Source organism: Vanacampus margaritifer, chromosome 15 (assembly GCF_051991255.1).
Source record: "Vanacampus margaritifer isolate UIUO_Vmar chromosome 15, RoL_Vmar_1.0, whole genome shotgun sequence".
Taxonomy (NCBI): domain Eukaryota; kingdom Metazoa; phylum Chordata; class Actinopteri; order Syngnathiformes; family Syngnathidae; genus Vanacampus; species Vanacampus margaritifer.
This window is the reverse complement of record NC_135446.1, coordinates 22,428,139-22,448,748: the sequence shown is the minus strand read 5'-3', so window position 1 is coordinate 22,448,748 and position 20,610 is coordinate 22,428,139. Positions and strand designations below refer to the sequence as shown.

The following is a 20,610-nucleotide window of genomic DNA, read 5'->3' as shown; positions in this document are numbered from 1 at the left end:
ACAAGGACATGCTGACAGCAGCTTGCTTTATCTGGCTGCTTCGTCTTCTCTGGTCGTAACTGATCGGTTAGCAACTCGCTGTAATGTCAACACTTCACCAATAGGCGGTGCTAATATACTGTAGAACATCTGTGAAATGTTGATTCTCATTCAACTACATGCAAACATTACAGATGTGAGCTAGTGTGAGTTTTACAAGAGTCTTTTCCAAATCCCCTCAAAGACTTCTGGTGAACAGATAGCATTAGATTAGTAAACTTGAATGGACTTAATGAGTCAAATTTGTGACTTTTTTTTTTTCTTGGAATATTGCCCCCACCCTCTAAAAAAAATATATACAGTATATTTATACATGGCCCTAATACACCATCGTACGTCTACACGCGATGCAGTAAGCAAAAAGGGAGTGTGCAGTTTCATTTTTGGGCCACACGTGGCAGTAGTGATTCAAAATTCAGTTTTCTGCATTGTGCAGCTTTAAGGGAAAAAAATAAATAATGCAACAAATATGACCTAACTGACAATTATGAGGGCTAAATCAAAAAACAGAACTGTAGGCATATGTGGTACCTGAGCCATATTTTGCCCACCCCTGTTCTAAATAATGTCTTGTTAATTATAATGATGTTGAAATATATTCTTGCTAATCTACATTATATCAGAGGGCCATATGTTTTGTCTGATTAAAAAAACATCCCAGGAAAAAATAGACACATTTTTATTTCCAAAGATATTATCCAAAGTACCATTCATTCATTCATTTATTCATTCATGCATGCATTCATTCATTCATTCACGAGTACAAAAAGAAAAGTAACTGAGACATAAAGCACCTGTAGTTCATAGTTTTAAGCAGCTGGGGGCGATGTTTGGATTGGAAATACAATCCGGTTGAGGAAAAGTTCTGCATAAACTAAAGCTCTAAGCACAGCAACGGGACATAAGGATCCCTTGTAAGAATTTGGACGGCCCTCGAAAGACTGACCATTCTCATTGACATAAAATGCAAAAAACAGAAGCCAAAAACCTACTGTTGTCTCCTTCCAAAGCCTCAAATTGCTGAGTCAACCTGTGACCATTCCTCATCCTGATATCAGACTACGTAAATCCCCTTGCAAAAACCACTCGTCGGCCTCTGGATTAACTCAACCTGATGATCTCAAACTTTTTCAGCTTGCGCTCTTTCAGGGGCTTCGGCCGGACCCCTTCCTCCGTCTCTGCCACCAGCTCTTGCGCCTCATTCTCCGCCCCTCCTTGTCCCCCGTTGTCGCCCCCTGTCTGTACATCCTTGGGACACTCCCCGTTGTAGGTCTTGACGTAGTCGCCGACACGCCAGCCCCGGAACTCCCGCGGCTCGGTGCAAGTGAGGCCCGTGTGGACGACGCTGGGGTGCAGCTTGAGCCAGTAGATCAAGTAGTGGATGTTGTAGTCGCAGATCCACGGGTTGTTGCCCAGGGCCAGCTTGCGCAGGAAGTACAGGTCCTCCAGGACGCCATACTGGAAGTAGCGCAGGCTGTTGTTGGACAGATCCAGCTCGTGGAGGTACAGCAGCCCTGCAAACGCACCTGGGAAGACAAGAAATCAAGTGGTCAGATGGTTTGGCCCACCCACACAGACTCGCTTCACTTCTGCTAACAACCCTGGCTAAAGTCAGCATGTCTCAGTCCAGATGTAACCATAAAGTTCATACAGTGACTAGATGAGTTGCAACTGAAAATAGTCCCAAGTAATCCACGAGTCTTCTTTCCTCACGCACACAGTGACTCGCTAACTCGCCAACTCGACTTGAAGCTCGCAGTAAATGCTGACAACTCGTGCAGTGGCGCAAAGTCTCAATAGGAAGTCGTTGAATGACGTCATGTGACTACACATTTGGTAGTGAAGAGAACGAAGACTAGAGAACGTTGGATGTCTCCTTGTTAGCAAATTCTAGACCCCTCTTAAACCTTCCCTTCCTAAGCAAAATTGTCGAAAATGTGGCTTTTAATCAACTCAGCAAATTCTTCAACTCAAACAGACTTTTTAATCAATTCCAGTCTGGTGTCCGACCTCATCACAGTGCAGATTCAGCTCTTATTAAAGTAATAAATGATATAAGATGAAGGGAAGGGTTTTTGGACCTCAGTGCAGCTTTTGATCATAATATACTGTTGAGCAGGCTGGAAACTTGGGTGGGGTTGAAAGGAACAGTCCTAAAATGGTTTAGGTCCTACTTGTAGGAAAGGAGTTACTTTGTGACCATTGGAAATTTTGAATCTGACCGAATGGCCGTGGCATGAGGGGTCCCTCAAGGGTCAGTCCTTGGACCCCTGTTGTTCAGTCTGTATTTTGTCACCTTTGGGTCAAACGCTTCAGGACACCATTAGGGTTGTGCCGATGACACGCAACTGTAATTATCAATGTCCCCAAATGACAGAAGTTCAATTCATGTATTGTGTCTCTGTCTAGAGCTTGCTTTCATCTTGCTAAAAAGGTAAGACCTTGTCACAAAAATGCGATAGGGTCTATTTATGATGTAAATGCAGACCGCACACTGACTACTTAACATCTCGGCACTTTGGGCGCGTGCATATTGCTGGCTTCCATTACGCTTTTCGCCAGACGGGTCGACATATCTGCCAAAACTCAGAAACTTAAATCGTGCCCCTTTAAAAAAATGAAATGAGAACACTACCACGCTGTCTTGGCTCAAAGCTTCAAAAAGATCACAGTGAGACTGACATAGCACAAACAAATATAATAACCTGGACTGTGAATGCCAAAGTGAGAAATGAAGCCGATGCCGGCCATCTTGCATTGCCATTCGCTTTGAGCACCTACATTGAATTGAGTACATTGATATTATTATTATTATTATTAGAACTGAGTTACTGAGCATGAATGGCCAGAATTGATCCCAAGCACAAATCCTGTAAAAAAAAAAAAAAAAGAATAATAATCCACTTCAAACACTGGATATAATTGACATTGACTCCAAGAATCAAACGTTCTATTCTAAAGTCAGATCCTTAAAAAGTTTCTATTCACACATGACTACTAACCATGCCAGGCTATCACATAGCTCTGCCATTGATGTTGATTGGTTCCGTTTGCTGTCTAATAGTGTCTATATTGCTCCCTCGAAATGAAGGGCCACTCTCCTGGGCAGAGGTGGCAAATCCAGGTCCAGAAAGTAAAAACCCTGCCACAGTTTGGCTTTAGCTCCTGATGTTAGCTAGCTAGCCAGATAGCTCCATAGCAGGTAAACAAGCACCATGGGAGCTAGCTAGGGAGCTAGCTAGCTAGCACCCGGGGCTACAGCCAAACAGGTTTTTTACTTTCTGGACTCGGATTTGCCATCTCTGCTCCTGGGATAAAATGGGGGAGGAAATGATCATGCAATCACACCGCATCTGTCTCAAAAGAGCCACCGGACATCATACTGGACTGGTGTAACACCGGTATGATTCATTTGTCTGCATGTGCCGCCCCTCACAGGAAATGAACGCGAGTCAATGGAGTGTCTCATCTGTTGACGGGAAGGAAGCGAGCAATCCAAATAAGACATTTCCGAGCGGTTTCCTTTTGTGCTCCGCTGGCCTCCAGCTTAGCTTTGGTCTTGACGATGAAGGGGAGTTAAGCAGGAAGAAGGGGCCAACCATATGTTTAAAAAAGAATTGAACATATAAAGAAATAATAGAAGAGGATGAGGGAGACATCCTGCTTTATCTCGCATTTCCCCAAATACTGACATACAGTGTCAAGCTGTCATTGGATTATTAATAAGAAATATCTTATTTCATCAAAACTCATGTGTTGGAAACAGTTGTCGTTCTCATTCAATGAACCTGGAAAACGACTACTTCAATCAGCAATATGGTGTGAATTTGACTTTTTGATGTTTTTATCCAAATAGTTGGGGTTCCCTCAAAGGATCCAATTATGCTTGCATGAAAAGGTCATCCTTGTACCCTAAAGATGAGATAACCACCACCCAGTGGGTCCAAATACCTCAGGGAGAAAGCCCAGGGTGAGATTATTTACACAAATACAGAGATTTGTTCAGTGTTTCAATTCAGTTTCTCTGCGTCCATTAGCACAATGAGAAGCCCACATGCTGGAAGATCAAGATCATTTGTCACGCTTCGATGTGCAGCACTGGCCAAAAGTTTGGTCACACCTTCTCATTCAATACATTTGCTTTATTTTCCTGACTATGTACATTGTAGATTCTCACTGAAGGCATCAAAACGATGACAACTATGACAACTAATAAACACATTTGAAGTTATGTACTTAACACAAAAAAGGTGAAAATGCCCAAATAAATACCTCAATAAAAAGCCACCCTTTTCACTGATTACTTTTTTGCACAATCTTGGCATTCTCTCAATGAGCTTCAAAAGGTAGTCACCTGAAAGGGTTTTCCAACCGTTTTTTAGGCGTTCCCAGAGGAAGGAATGCCAAGAGTATGCAAAAAAGTAACCAGAGCAAAGGATGGCTCTTTTGAAAAAATCGATCATAGAAAACCCGTTTTCTGTCATTTCACTTTTTTTTTTGTTCAGTACAAAGCTCCACATCACTTCATGCGTAGTTTTGATGCCTTCGGTGAGAATGGACAAAGTAACCAGATGGGTGTTTTACCGGCACCTGAGTCTATTTGGTTCAGGCTGGTGCTATTGAGGTTGAGCAGCTTGAGGTCTTTGGAATGCAGGAACTGCTTGGGCCTGAGATGTTTGATGTTGTTGCCGGACAGATCCATCTTCACGATGTCGGAAGGCAGGTCGGTCGGGACGTTGCTCAAACCTGCCGGAAAAAAAGAGGAGTCGTCACTTCACCACACCAACATGTCCAGTAAAATCAAGCAGCAAGTTGAGAGACTAGCGAAATATCCAAAAACATACATACAACAAAACCAAAAAATAACACACAATAAAATGGCAAACTTACACACTGAAGAAATACACTTAAAAACATTAAATTTGGAGGATGGACCATACATATTGAAATAAAAAATAATGAAATGAAATACATATTTATATATATTTATAAGCTGTGTCAATAGAACATCTTTCACACATTCAAAGCCAACAACTTGTAAATATGTTTTTAATACTTGGTCCTTCACCCCAAAAATGGATTTATACATCTTTTCAATGTTTGTTTTCCTGCAAGAGCAAACAGAAGGCTTTGATGCAGCTTCTGACATGAAGAGGTGGCTTAAAGCAATGGTAGGCATTACAAAAAACAGCCAGCAGGTGCCAGCAGAGTATAAGAGATCGGCCAGGGCCATGTTGCAAAAGCTCTTCTTGTCGGTGTTTTCACCAGATTTGTGAATAATGATGAAACTTAGCTATATTCTAATGCTAATTGCTGCAAAATGGATACAAATATACTTATTTTTCCTGATGAAAGAAGAGACTCTAATCTTTATTTTGGTCGGTTTCATGTTCTTGCCGCAATAGAACGCAATATTCTGTGGGCCTTGCAAAATCAGTCAAAATTCAGTAGGAGCGAAGGGGGTTGCTTCAGTGAAAATGAGTGAAAGAGTTCATGAGAAATTAGCTGATATGCTTATTCATTCAAAGGATAAAAAAGGAATATTATATGTGGATTTCAATGTTGATTTATTCAACCCAAATGGCCACCAAAAACAACTGTTGATATTAATACAATGTATAGTAATTGTCTTTTTCCTGTAATCATAAAACCTAGTAGAAAAACAACAGATACAGCCACATTAATAGAAAACATATTTACCAATAAAATTGATTATAAAATAGTAAGCGGACTTCTTTAAAATGATATACAGTACGTGATCACCTGCTTGTCTTTGTAATTTTTCCAGAATTGCAATGATAAAAAAAAAAGAGGAAAAAGTAAAGCATAAAAACCTATAGATCAGAATTAAGATTGAGAACTAAATGTACTATTGCTGTTAAAGATGGATCTTGAAAAAGAAAATTGGTCTGAGGTCTACTCAAAGGAAGACCCTAATCTTGCATCCGAAGCATTTCCATAATTTGCGTTCAAATATCCACCACTTTAAGGCTTCTTAATATCAGAAGACGACTGCTAGTTTGTTGTTACGAGCACTTGTGCATGTTTTGCGTCGACCAGGCTTCTTAGCATCTGTTTTGTCCATCTTGGACAATGGCAAGTTCCCACAGGTTACCCCGGAGTCAACGGGAGCCCCCGAAGAGCCGATTTGTCTGACTCTAGCTGTTTTCAAGATGTTGCGTGGGTTGCAGGCAACATTTTGCTTTTTTTCTACAACAAACACAAGTGTCTTAATGTGTTTCCAAGGTCCACACTCACACATTTCCCATCTGATTGGCCTTTAATGTATGAAACAGCATTTCCCATACGTTACATTCACTGTTGCTATGTTGGGCTGCAGAGGTAGCAAATCCAAGACCAAAAAGTAAAAACCCTGCCACAGTTTGGCTTTAGCCCCCGGTGCTAGCTAGCTACCTCGCGACCATGGTGCTCCTTTACCTGCTAGGGCGCTAGCTGGCATCGGGGGCTAAAGCCAAACTGTGGCAGGGTTTTTACTTTCACTAGCTACTTTTACTAGCGAGCTAGCGCCCATGGTCTATGGGCATGGTGTAGCAGGTAAAGGAGCACCATGGCAGCTAGCTAGGGAGCTAGCTCACAGGCTAAAGCCAAACTGTGGCAGGGTTTTTACTTTCACTAGCTACTTTTACTAGCGAGCTAGCGCCCATGGTCTATGGGCATGGTGTAGCAGGTAAAGGAGCACCATGGCAGCTAGCTAGGGAGCTAGCTCACAGGCTAAAGCCAAACTGTGGCAGGGTTTTTACTTTCACTAGCTACTTTTACTAGCGAGCTAGCGCCCATGGTCTATGGGCATGGTGTAGCAGGTAAAGGAGCACCATGGCAGCTAGCTAGGGAGCTAGCTCACAGGCTAAAGCCAAACTGTGGCAGGGTTTTTACTTTCACTAGCTACTTTTACTAGCGAGCTAGCGCCCATGGTCTATGGGCATGGTGTAGCAGGTAAAGGAGCACCATGGCAGCTAGCTAGGGAGCTAGCTCACAGGCTAAAGCCAAACTGTGGCAGGGTTTTTACTTTCACTAGCTACTTTTACTAGCGAGCTAGCGCCCATGGTCTATGGGCATGGTGTAGCAGGTAAAGGAGCACCATGGCAGCTAGCTAGGGAGCTAGCTCACAGGCTAAAGCCAAACTGTGGCAGGGTTTTTACTTTCACTAGCTACTTTTACTAGCGAGCTAGCGCCCATGGTCTATGGGCATGGTGTAGCAGGTAAAGGAGCACCATGGCAGCTAGCTAGGGAGCTAGCTCACAGGCTAAAGCCAAACTGTGGCAGGGTTTTTACTTTGTGGACATGGATTTGCCACCTCTGTTGGGCTGCTTGAGATTTTGCTGTCAAGAAGACTCTGTAATCAGTTGAAGATTTTAGTAGCATCTTCAAATTTGATAAACAGAAGTCTGTCACACATTTAGCTGTCAGCCTTTGGATGAAATGATCAAAAACGTATTTTCAAAAGCTACTTTGCGACATCAAATGAAACCTGTCTGATTGGTGAGCGGATGTAATCACACTGAGCTGATTTGTATGCCTCGTATGCTTGCAGTTCCATCCTTGTGTGTGTACTTTCCTGCATGAATGCTGTAATTTAGCCCGAGAATGCTCGTGGACTGTTTTTACAATGCATATGTTGCAGGCTTTACAGGCACACTTAACTGACACAGATGTTGTAAGCTGTTGTCAGGGCGTCCCGGTGCCGTAAAGCTAAGTCTGGAGACAGAAGAACAGACTTTTCAGATAACATTTCATGCGACTCCACAGACTTGCAATTGAAAGGGAGTCCCACTTTTTCCCCCATGGTGTGTTTGCAGCCTTTTCAGGGCCTATTTGCAGATGACAGCTGGAAAGTGTTTGGCACATCTCGATGCAAAATGACTGTGAGTCTGGCTGTGTGTCATTCGGACCAAACACACTAATTCTCCCTGTCCAAGAGAGAAGCTGTGGTCGAGGAAATATTCCTGCACTGGATTATTCGATCGGCGAAAAGCTCCTATAAAAGTCTGGTGTGCATTAAAAAAAAAACTCTGCGAAGAGGTTTGTCTCTGAGTACACAAAATATGTTTGAAGATAATTGCTGAAAAGGCACAAAGACTTCGAACTATGCAGCTCTCACTCGTGAAGAAATGGCATAAAAGTGTTTCTTATGTTACCATTTCAAAACAGTCCCACTTTTTGGAGTCTGGCGGGAACTACTCAGTAGGGGGTGCCCCAAAAAATTGCTTCTCATTTAGTACGATTCAGAATTGATTTGAAATGTGCTTTAAATTGTCGTGACCATTTTGGCGCGCCTCGTTGTTGTGGGATGGAAAATGGGATATATTTCAGGGCTAGATATTATATGCTATATTTGTAGGCTTGGAGCAGATATATTTTTGTGGCCCATGTGTGTAGGCATTAAAAAATGTTTGACAAATAAGCATCAATTATTCCAGGTTGTAACAGCTAATGGTTAATGGTTAAGCGGGGCGAGAACTGGTTGATTAGTCACAATTTTGAAGTACAGTTCAGTTCAGGACAGTGAAAGGACAAATGTGCAACGCAAGCATGTGAGGAAGCTTGAATATGTCTATGATTGATTTGGTCTGGTGCACATTAATTCGACATGGCCTATTACAGACAGGGAAAGAAGCACGACTTCTGAATTTGTAAGTTGTTATTGCACATGGTTTATATTGTTTGACTGCGCAATCGTTTTTTGCGCTTTGGAGTCGGGCCCAAGTTTTGGTAGATTACAGGTTTCCGAGCCAACGCATCTTGCTTTATGTTTGCACAAGAAGCTGCGCGCAGCCTTCATTTTAGTGCTGAATGGAAAAGTCAGCGGTGCGCTTCTACGGGGAAGCCCAAGCCCCTGCAGTCAAACACTCGTTTCATAACTCTTGCAGAAAGTCCAGTTCCAAACGGACCTCCTGCAGGAAATGTCTCATTACCTGGCAGAAGCTGCACCCTCAGCAGAATCATGTTCGATTCCATTTTCATTTCCCTCTAAGACACTTTGGAAGAGTAATATTTATCTGTCCTGTTTTGAATAACGGCACGAATTAAAAAGTACTGTTCAGTGTGCTCTTGAAGAGCATTCAGTAAACGATGTGTCCCTGCGCTCATCTGTCCCAGTGCTGAGAATGACGTGGAGCCTGAAATGTGCTGCGGTTCACCTCAGAGAAGCAGCCCTGGCTCAAACCACAGGGGCGGCGCCATCCACAAACAAGGGAGGGAATTGAGGACGAGAAGAAATCCAAAAAAAGCCTTCAGTTGAAATTCCAAACTTATTCCCCAATGAGGGCCTGCCATTCTCTTTGGCTCAATCTCTGTCATTTGGAACGTGTCAAGTCATGTAGCAAACTTGACCTTTGTGTAAACATTTCATAGAGATAAATCCATTCTTACATTTTAAAGACATATGTACCGCAAGCCTAATCGTTAGTTAGAGCAAACAACAGTTCCAAAGACATGAAGCCTTAATGGGCAGCTAAATTCACTCACTTGGGGAACCTCCCACCATTGATATTCCACTAATATTGTCATTTAGGGGTGTCAAAATTTGTGCGTTAATTTGGAGTGAATTTAGTGTAGTCCACTACTTTTTTCAAACATTGATATTTTTAGTCAGAAATGACCCAACTTTGCACCCACTTTGGGTGGAAGAAAACTTCAATGATACCTTGTTAACGTCATCCAATTTCATGAGATCAGAACAGTTGAAAGCGATACGCATGTTTATTCTACTCAAAGACAGTGTTGCGCAATATTTTAAGTAGCAAAACTCAGGTTGCCTCGTAAACCAGATGAAGCAGAACTGCTGGGAATCAAAGTCAGCGGTGAAATAGAAGCCCCATTCAATAGAAATACTCGGAAAATATGTTAAACATCCTTCCTCGACCATTTGCCCGACACAGATGCTGCTTTGTGGGATTCTGGCCCTTTGATTGTCAGTGAAAAGGATTGAAAAGTTCTGTGTTGTAGTAGTGGGAGCCACAAAGCCTGTGAATTGTTTGGTAGAAGCGCTAGTGGGCAGACATGAAGGCCAGATATGAGAGGAAACCGATATGAGAAGGGTATAGCGTGATGTTGCTTCCCCTAATTCAGGTGTGATCAGCTTTCTATGGAAAAAAACCAATACAGAAGCAGTTATTAAAAAAATGAATGAAGACAAAAACAGAACCAGATTTTAAATTGGACTGCTTCAATCTTTTGTCGCTAATTCCAGCCTCTTAACTTCTTCCTTATAGCCAAGCAGAGGTGGCAAATCCAAGTCCAGAGAGTAAAAACGCAGGTGCTAGTTAGCTAGCTCCCTAGCTAGCTCCCATGGTGCTTGTTTACCTGCTAGGGAGCTAGCTGGCTAGCACAAGGGGCTAAAGTCAAACTGTGGCAGGGTTTTTACTTTGTGGGCTTAGATTTACCACCTCTGTAGCCAAGCAAGGTTTAACAATAAAAAGAGCTTTTTAGATGCTATTCACTACCTCCTCTAAGAGGATTTTTTTTTCTAAATGAAAATGAACAAATTAAATTGTAAATCAAAGCCACAAATGCCTGTGCGTGTTTTCAATAGAATCTCGAGCATTGTCGAGCAGAGTCTTCATTTCCCAGCACATCTCTTTGCTCTAACATGTGCATGTTTATGTGAGACTTTTTGTCCAATCAGATTTCAGCCTCGATGTGCCGCTTTGACAATGGAATCATGTCAATGGAGTGTGGTCAGGACGGGCGCGAGCGGTGGAGCAGCGTGTACTGTTCGTTACAATCAGTAATGCTGGGCTGTGTAACTGAAAGTATTTTAGCATTGGGACTGTTTCTTTAAGCAGTAAGATTTCAAATTGGTCCTCACAGGGACAACAAGCTGGCCCTCAATGAAGTCAGCATTTTTCAGTCCTCTGATTGGTTGGTAGGAGCAAAACTTAAAATAAATATTGATTCTAAACTGTTCCAGACAATTGGGTGCTGTTACACTATGTTTGTTTGTTTGTAGTATTGATGGGCTCTGTTAAGAATTCTTCAAGCTGTTTTGTTTGCCATTTTTACTTATATCTTATTTTGAAATGCATGCTTTTAATTTGTAAGGCCGCTCTGTATTTCTGTTTGCTGTTTTTCAGCCCTCCGTTCCTCATTCAGATCATAGCGTGAGTGAGCATTCCAATTCCTTTTCATTCATGCTGATGGGTAGCGTTCCTATCTGTGCCTGGTAAGAAAATATGAGTCTTTACGTATCTTATATGTTCGTTTTTGGCCGATGTTTGCACTTAGTATCAGGAATAGCTGAGTAGCTAATTGGTAGAGTGTGTGGCTGTTAGTAACTTGCTAGTATGAGTAAGGTAGACTGGAAATACAGTAAGTTTTTGTACAAAACAATCTCCCAGCATTTATACATTGAAATGTATTTGCATTAGGAGTGTAATTTGCTATTGAACAACAGCACTCACGTAGTTGCTCTAAATGTAGTTGTTTTCTTTCCTTTATTTCTTCAGGTACCGTAAATCTGCATATGCAAATATGTCTGCACTTCTGAGTTGATTAAATGGTGGAGTTCAACTGAAGACTTGCGTTGGCTCTTACCGGAGCGCCCCGTGGTGGTTAATCAATCCCAAATAAGCATTTCAGAGGAGAGTGAGAAGCGGATCACGTCTGGTAAGCGCCCACCGACGGTCAACGAGCTCACCTTTGTAGCTGCAGTCCAGCTGAGGTTCGGGGAACATGTAGGTGTGGCACGTGGATGTGACCACGGGCTTTTTGACGGGTGGCTTAGGCTGAGTCTGGTCCAGCCGGTTGTCACCTGCACACAACGAGTCCACGTTCAGCTTCTTCAGCTTCTGGCCCCTCAGCGCAAGGGGCTCGGCGCACCTGGCGTAATTGCCCAGGTTGCGGTTACTAGGCACCTGCAGCGTCCTAAGCAGGCTGTCCAAAGGGCAGTGACAGCTCCAGGGGTTGTGGTACAGACGGAGGTAGGTGAGGCGAGGCATGGGGAGCAGCACCTCCTCCGAGAAGCTTTTTAAGCTGTTGTGTTGCAGCAGCAGAGTTCTGAGCTTGGAAAGGCCGTTAAATGCTCCAGCTTCCACCATGGAGATGTGGTTCTGTTGAAGGTCCAGGCTCTTTAGTTGGGTGAACTGGGAGAACATGTTGTCCCTCAGAACCTAAACAAGGAGATACGGGATTGAATACTACTGATGGCAAACCCAGGAAAATTGGAAAAGTTCTACAATGTTCTCCAAAGTTCCATTGATGCAGAGGAGTAAAAAACAAAAACAGAACCATTTGTGGTGTGTTGTAGTCGGGAACGTTACTTTATAAAAATAATTTGTTATCGTTACTAATTACTTGCTTAAAAAGTAACTGAGTTAGTAATTAAATTACTCCATAATGAAAGTGACTCGTTACCAGGCAAAGTAACAATTTTCACTACTTTAAAATGAAATGGCTTTGTATCAAAGAGTTTGGATTTTTTTTGGTTTTCAAAAGACATTTGAAATGAGTCGAATGGCCAATTATACATAAACTTCAGTATTTACGGCACTGACAATGGGAGGTTAAAAAAAAAAAAACATGGCCGGTTTATCCTGGTTTGAGTGTAAACACACGATTGCCAATCATGAAGATTGGCGCTTGCTAATGACGTCATGGTTGTGGCTTTGGGTATCTGACTGTGGTTATTGGGAGGGAAAACATTTTAAGAAGAAATATTTCACTTTTTATTAGTGGTGTAATTAATCAATAATTAACTCACGAGTAATCACAAATTTTATATCTGTTCTAAATGGACAATAAAATCATTTTTTTCGAAGTTTTCGTACGGTTAACATAAAAGTAAAAACAAGTTTGTCACGTGCAGGGTTCTCAGAGCTGCTCTTTTCATTTCAGTTTCGGAGTGATTAGGGGGCGTTCCCCTCCCAGCGCCGCACCTGCGGCACATCAACTAATTCAGGCTTTATAAGGACTCAGACGCCGATTGGACGACGTCGGACGATTTGTTTATGCTTACAGACGTAGCCAAGTGTTTTGCTAGACCGTTTTGCTACAGTATAGTTTTGATCTACTCTTGTCTTACTTTTGCTAATCGTTGTTGTGTTTTTTGCCCTTTTTTGGCGGTAGTTTTCTCGGTCTTTATTCATAGTCCCTGAGTTCATTTTTATGGCGTTCTGTTACCTTGCTTCTTTTGCAAGCGCCTTGTGCTTTTTTTCTTTCCATTTTTGTATCCTGGCTTTGTCCAGCGTTTTTATTTTTTTATTTTCTTATTATTACCCGATTTGGACTGCAATGAATCTTTGTTACGCCTTCACTGCTGCCCGTGATTTTGGGATCCACCGCTCCAGTCACTACTACAAAGTTAAACTAATAGAAATATGGCTGCATCTTTCAGGCATTGATACAGTAATCTCGTCATAATTCATAAAATTGAGTTAAAATTAAAATAATGTACTATACTGTAAAAAAACTAGTGTGATATTGATTTGTGTTGAGTTGATTATTCTGCCACTAGATGGCATAATTGCATTTGTAAGTCGTTGGTGATAGCTCAGTGCATTTTCTTTTCATATTAAGAGCTATCTAATCTTAAACATGAAGTAATTTGTAAAATTTTTGCTCGTTTTTAAAACTGTAAAATACAACTTGACCCCAGTCATAAATTTTGACGTGGCTGCATCTGCTGCGTTGCGACTGGAATTCCCCCAGTACAGGCTTTCCAAGTAAGGGGCGGGCATGAATTTCAATTTACTTTAAATTAACTCAGAATGAACAAACTAATGTTGAAACCCGTACTTTATATACATTAAATCTTGCAGCCTGATCATATCTGGACCAAGATTAGGCAGGAACTGTTGGGTCATAAGCGGAATGACTGCATTTCAGTGAAGCACACGTGCACGACAAGCCAGATTTGCGTTTGATCTCAGCCCCCCCCCAAGCCCCCCCCCGTGATGGTGCGCAGATGTTCATGCCGTCAACAAACTGGCTGTCATTTGGGTCATGGCGAGAGGTCAGATCCACCGACTGAATGGAAACGAGTCGAGTTAATTGGAGACATAAAAGACCAACGGACAAGCTGTGGCTTGCATCAGCACGACAGCAGGTGCTACGTGTCATGTCCGGAGAGCTGCTTTTACTTGCCTGGATTTTATTCCTGGCCAGCAGCAGGTGGTGGATGTCTTTTGGCCAGTCTTGCATGACGGTGGTCAACTGTCTGTCCTGGCAGTCGAGGTACTTCTCTCCCGCTTCCATGTACTCCTTGCAGTCCTGAGGTTGGCGCTTCATGACGCCGGCCCTCCCCCTGCCCCGCACACGGGACCACTCTGCCGTCCCTCTCTCCGTGACGCCCGACCGCGGGCCTCTTCGGGGCTCGGCGAACCGAAGGAGCAGCACCAGACACAGTGCGGCGAGGAGACGCATGATGGAGAAGGTCGGTAGTCAGGTCAAGCTCGGAAGACGGCGTGATGAGTTTGTCACAGCTACAAAAAAAAAGGAGGACAGGCAGTGGATTTAGGTCTTCTGTGTAGCTAAGTACGAGGATCACTGGTTCAATATTTTTGTATAGTCATGGGCACACTTCAAAGCAGACTTCCCCAATCCTGGTCCTCGAGAGGCAGAAATCCTACAGGTTTGAGATATTTCTAAAGATCAGGATCCTCATCAGGCTTCTGCCTGCTGATTAGCTGATTATAGGCATCAGGTGTGTTGGAGGAGGACCAGACCTTGAGGACCAGAATTGGGGAAGCCTGCTCTAAAGGGTTGTATCCAGGGCTCATGAGTTCTAAACTGTACCCATCAAAGGACGCATGGAATTGTTTATAAGTTCTTCAGGTTAAGAACTTGAAGACCATGAGTCCAACTTCACTCCTAGGTTGGTAAACGAAATAAACTCCCAGCCATTTTCACTGTAGCAACCCCCTTCGCTCCGGCTGTTTTACTGGATTTTGACAGATTTTTGCGAGGCCCACAGAATATTGTCTTGTATTGCTATAAAAAACAACAACAACAACCATGTAAACGGTCAAAAGGAAGATTAGAGTCTCTTCTTTCATCAGGGAAAAGGTGTATTTTTATCTGTTTCCGCTTGCAGCAATTAGCATGAGAATATAGCCAAGTTTCATCATTATTCACAGATCTGCTGAAAAAAGAGCTTGTTGCAACATGGCCCTGGATGATCTCTTATACTCTGCTGCCACATGCTGGACGTTTTTTTTTTGTTTGTTTTTCATAGCGACCATTGCTTTCAGCGACCTCTTCAGGTCAGAAGCCGCATCAAAGCCTTCTGTATGCTCTAGCATAAATAAAAACATTTTTTAAAAAAAAACATATCATTACGTTTTTGGGAGTGCAGGACAAAGCATTAAAAACGTATTTATAGGTTTTGGGGTTTGAATGAATGAATTAGATGTTGCTATATTTGGGGGGTGGATTATAAGTTTATGGTAAACTAGGTAACTCTTTTGCAATCAGAAGCAGAAACCTCTTCCAAGCATCTCACATAGTCAGACACAAGCCTGCAAAATGAGTCCGTTCCAACTGTACCAAAGCGCAACCCTCCCCTTCACAGTCTTGCTGCGTCTCGCGCACTGGAACGGGTCCGTCAGTGCAGATGATCCTTTTGTGTAAATAGCGGACTGGCAACAGACAGAAACAGCTGAGAATGTATATGCGGATGCATTTTTGGGCCCACGTAGATGGTCAGTAACCTCGCATGAAACCAAGCCTACTTTGTTGTTGCCATGACTTCTAATGGTCGAGTTCCACGTTCCACCCAATTTCAGAACATAGTGATATTAGTGTGCGTGATGTTGTTGCTTGGTGTTGTCCAGAAGAAATGTACACTTGATGAGCCCATGCTCAGTTTTATCTGCTACTTTCAGTAGGATGCTGTTTGTTAGCCAGCCGCTCCATTTGTCACTCGGCGTATCGTCTTTCCAAGCAGTGAAACATTATCACTCTTTTAACCAGAACTCCATTTATAGGCGGCCGAGCTTTTCCAAGCCATCGGAACAGGCGCCGTTCGTTTTTCCATCACAGCTGTTAAGCAGCAACTCATTTGCGATACAATGCAGTTGCCACGAAAGCCAACGAGGTTCACCTCATGTCCACAGCGGCCCGAATTAGCCATCGCAGGCTAGCATTATTATCCCAACCGTGCTTCTTATAAAACTTCTGTGCGTCAGTATTTTCCATCTCAGGGGATGTGGCTTGAAATCTCATCCAGACTTATCGTCTGCCACTGAAAAAGTTAGCGCAGTCCGACCTTGTATAACGCTTTGGTGACCCTCAAGCGACACTTTTGCAACGCTTATGGTGACTTTTTGCAGAAAATCCTTTGAATTCCTTGACAGCAGGCTCTATGGACTCGCCAGTTAGGTCACATGTTTACTACTAGTGGTGCACAAAAGTCACGGTTCGGATCGTGTCATGGATGTGAGTCACGGATTGGATCGTTTTTTTGCATCAGAACAAAAAAAAGGAGAAATAGTACTTTGTCTTCATTTGTCCGTCTAATATAGCCGTGTAGGATTTAGGAACACAACTTTAAATGCAATGTGAGGCAGAAACATTCTTCTTTCATACATGGTTCATGTCACGTAAAATAACAAGTTATTAATGGCTTAAAGTAGTGTTCCTAAAATCTAAACGGCTATGTTTGACATTTTGAGTTGAATGTTTTTCTTTTTTAATAAATAAATGAAGACAAAGTTTGATTGATTGATTGATTTTTTTAATAATGAAAAGACCTCACATTCCCTTCCTATAAATATGGAGCGTGAGTTACAAAGTAGCCTTGGTCCAAAATATTGAAAAAGGATTCAAGTAAGCCAGCTGTCAAACGCATTTACAGCTAGCTTGCTGCTAGCCGCTTACGTCGGAGACTCCTGGCGTGTCACACAATGACGGCGTAATTAATTAGCGTTTTTTAGCGTCCTAAATTAGCAATTGAACATGAGTTCGGGATAGCGTTGTGTTGATATTGGTCGCAACTTTAATGTCAATCAAAACTACGAACAAACTAAAAGGGAAGTAATTTTAGCCATCATGCCACGACGTCAAGCTATTTGCATTGCCGTCAATTTTCATTTGGCAAACCTAGCGATGTGTTATGTTGAGGATGTTTCAGCGACCTTGACATGTCTGAATGGCGTCCACTGTGAATGTTTTCATCTTTTTTACCCCCCACCACCAACCAATCCGCCTGATCCGAACCGACCACGGATCAACGATGATCCATTGCACCACAAATTTTTACTGTTCTATTTGAATCATTTCTGCCATCATTTATTGTCATCCAGCACCAAGAGGCTTCATTCTTCTTCTGTCTTTCAGCCGTTGCTAATATTTGGCTGTCAATACACCATGTCAGCATGATTGGTTGACATGCTTCCGGGTATTTGTGTTAACTGCTTATATTAGGTGCAAATTGTCAAGAGCTTTTTTTTTTGTGCAGACATATTTTTTCGTGTGCAAACATTTCTGCTTCTGTGGTCAGCCATGGAAAGCATGCCAGCGCACGCAACACTGCCAGCATGTACTCCTTAACAACGGGGGGGGGCAGGGGGGGGGGGGTAATACTTTGAACAGTATGATTGCTAAACCAATGTTCCTGAAATTGGGAGAATTCAGTTGGTTGGAAATTGTATTCATGGATTTCCAAACCAATGCAATTTACAGATGTGGCTTAAAAACAAAGTTACAAAGCAGATGTGTGACCATTTATAGATGTGTCCGTATTGCGTTGCTTTGAACAGTTTGGCCACTTGAATTTCTATACAATTCGTTTGCTTAAGGAAGAGGAGAGACAAATTCCACCTCATGCTGTGTCTATGAAATGTCTATTGGCTTTTAATGGGTCATTTGATGTCAGCAGACCGAAGAACAGACATCATCACATGCCACCTACAGGAGGGAAACTGGGGGGGAGACGCTGTAAGGTCAAGGAAACACAGATGGAAGGTGCTTGCGTCTTTGAAAATCCTTTTCAAAAGTTACTAACTTACTGACAGGAGGCCATGTTAGGACAATGCACAGGACAGAATATCGATGAGGAGTTTGGGGTTTGTAGTTAAGTAAAAGGCGGCCCCAATCGAACAGTCTCTCCTCCAAAGCTTTTGAATGCATCGCCACTTCCTAAAAATGTCTCCTCGTGCTCTAATAAGTCCAAACCCGACATGGATCTCAACAGGGAACCCTTCTGACACAACGGCCACTTTGTTGCACAAAGAAGGAAAAGTAGAACCAGAAGGAGAGCGCTTGCAAAAACAACTCGAGGAGAACAAGGGCTTCATGCGCTTCTCATAGCAAGCAATGGTACGAGAGGGTTCATTACAGAAAATAAACACAAATAACTGCCTAAAGCTGCCAATCCAATAAAAGGGAATGCAAGCGACCACTCAAGGAAGTAAAGACACGAGAATGTCATAAAACATCATGTCGATGCAGACATACAGTGAAGTGTGTATGTAAACTCTGCAAGCACTCGCGAGGATCTCGGAGTGCCTAATTGAAGACACATTTGTTTGTTTCTGCAAAGAGGGACAGAAAAGTGGACGTTGAAAAAGAGACGAGATCTCTTGCTACACTTTTCAAAGCATTTTTCATGCCTCGGGTGTCTGCTTTTTTAAGTGTTCTCGACGACTGACCAGCAGTGAGGACTTACCATGCAGACGTCAATGCCTTGGTTTGCTCTTATTTTGAAGTTGAACTTATTTTGACGTCACCTCATCTCAAAGACCAAAATCTGTAGGGAAAATGTATAAAGAGGACAATAGTGTGCTGCTAAGCACAGTTTAAATTGAAGTTAAAAGAAAAAAAAAAGTTGATTAAAAACGAAAAACAGTTGGTCGCTTATTATTAAGTGAAATTACGTAAGAGGAAAGATAGCTATTAATTGCAACATTTGAAAAAGGAACTTGTAACAAAAGTGACTCTCCTTTTTGTTTACATTTGCACATTAGAGCGATATGTACATTTTCTTGCAGTCTGCTCAATAAAAAGTTTTTTTTTTTTTAACTGGACAATTTCTATTCTTTTATACTACAAAATGTGTCCAAATTCTCATCTTGTCTCATTGTTGTTGTCTCAACCTCATCCAATCCATATGCATAATGTAAAGTTGCTTTTAAATCCCCAATAGAACAAGTTGTTCCATGTTTTTCCTTTTTGTTGGGCCAGCCAATGCATCGTACTTGCGATCCGCTGGCTTCAGCGGCACCCCCGACACCCCCAGTTCCCTCCCGTGTCTTGGCTGCTGCGCTTATGCTCTACAAACCCTCGGACATCTGGATTTTGTCTTCAGTGGGAAAATCGGTATCGTCGGCATTCATTCAAATCATTCATCAATGACTCAACGGGTAGTCATGGGCACTTTGGGGCTTGCAGCTCCGTGATAAAGGAGGACGATGATGACAATAGGACACCTGGACAAACCTTGGTAACATGAACTTCCTAAATTCCTGCATTTTAATGGGCGAAATTGTCCAACCATTGTTCTAAATAAGCACAGGGGAAGTGTTCAGTAGGACAAGATCATAAAGATTCAAATTGGGGTCCACTTGAATGTAGCAGAGAGAAGCTGAAAGTAAATGAGCTTAACTCATCAGCACACACTTGGAAGTGAAGCCTTTTTCCTCCCCTTCCCTTCTCAGAATTCCAGGCTAAAACCACATGTGGCTGGAATTTTACTCACATGGGGGGCATGCCCCCCCCCCACCACTCCCCCTCCTCTCTCTATGTTGATTTGCATTCAGCTGCATACACATGTCATGAAGTACAAAAAGAACGTTGCACAGCTGAGCCCAAATGATTGCCCAAAACAATGTATGGACTATCATTAAGTGGACATGGTTACCCAGAGTTCTTTCAATTTGGCGACACGAACCCCCCACCCCTCCCACAATCTTACACACAAGCCATCCTTATCTGGACGGCTCGCTCGTCACAAGAGACAGACGAGTAAATCGTGGAAGTTCCGTGGGGCCACCGTGAAAAGTTTTTTCTCCCGCTCGTCAGAGCGGGGACAGGATCGGGGACAGGATGTCTGCAAGATGCGCTGACATCAGCACAACTGTACGTTGGCAAACGGGCTCCATTTTCATTCAAAGAAGCGCCTTCATTCCATCCAGCCATAGAAGCACATTGGCAGTACGTGTGTTTCTAAACTTCATAGTTGCCGTGGAAAACCAGGAGCCAAAAAAGGCAATTGGTGAATCCACTTTGTCGTCATCGCATTTTAAGCAATCATTTCACAAAAAGCATGAATGAGTTTTCTCCCCAGCCGTTGAGGGATTTTAATCACAATCATGTGGCAGGATGTATATCAGACTGAAGCCGAATGCAGCAGTGTCATGTCAGTCCTACCTGACCAGGGAGCGAATGTGACTCGGGTCGGTCAATTAGGACCTGCAGATCACCAGTGTGTCCCGCCTTCCCGGCTCCTAATCCTGACATGAGCGCGGCGTCCAAGCCAGGAACGTCTGCCTCTAAATTTAAAACAGTGAGTGAAGAACAACTGGCTGCTCCTCCACTCTCACGCTCTCTCTCTCTCTCTCTCTCTCTCTCTCTCTCTCTCTCTAGCTCATTGTGGGACTGTGTGTGTGGTTTAATGTT

At 42.8% G+C, this 20,610-nt stretch overlaps 1 protein-coding gene across 1 annotated transcript; it reads right to left on the bottom strand.

The window, feature by feature from the left end:
- Positions 1-761: 761 nt before the first annotated feature.
- lrrc17 (leucine rich repeat containing 17) lies at positions 762-20,482 on the bottom strand. Its single transcript, XM_077544868.1, has 5 exons — positions 20,362-20,482; positions 14,140-14,477; positions 11,696-12,167; positions 4,630-4,785; positions 762-1,565 (listed from the first exon to the last, which is right to left on the bottom strand). The coding sequence occupies exons 2-5, from the start codon at positions 14,416-14,418 to the stop codon at positions 1,141-1,143; spliced, it is 1,332 nt and encodes a 443-aa protein (XP_077400994.1). The 5' UTR covers positions 14,419-14,477; positions 20,362-20,482; the 3' UTR covers positions 762-1,140.
- Positions 20,483-20,610: the final 128 nt, after the last annotated feature.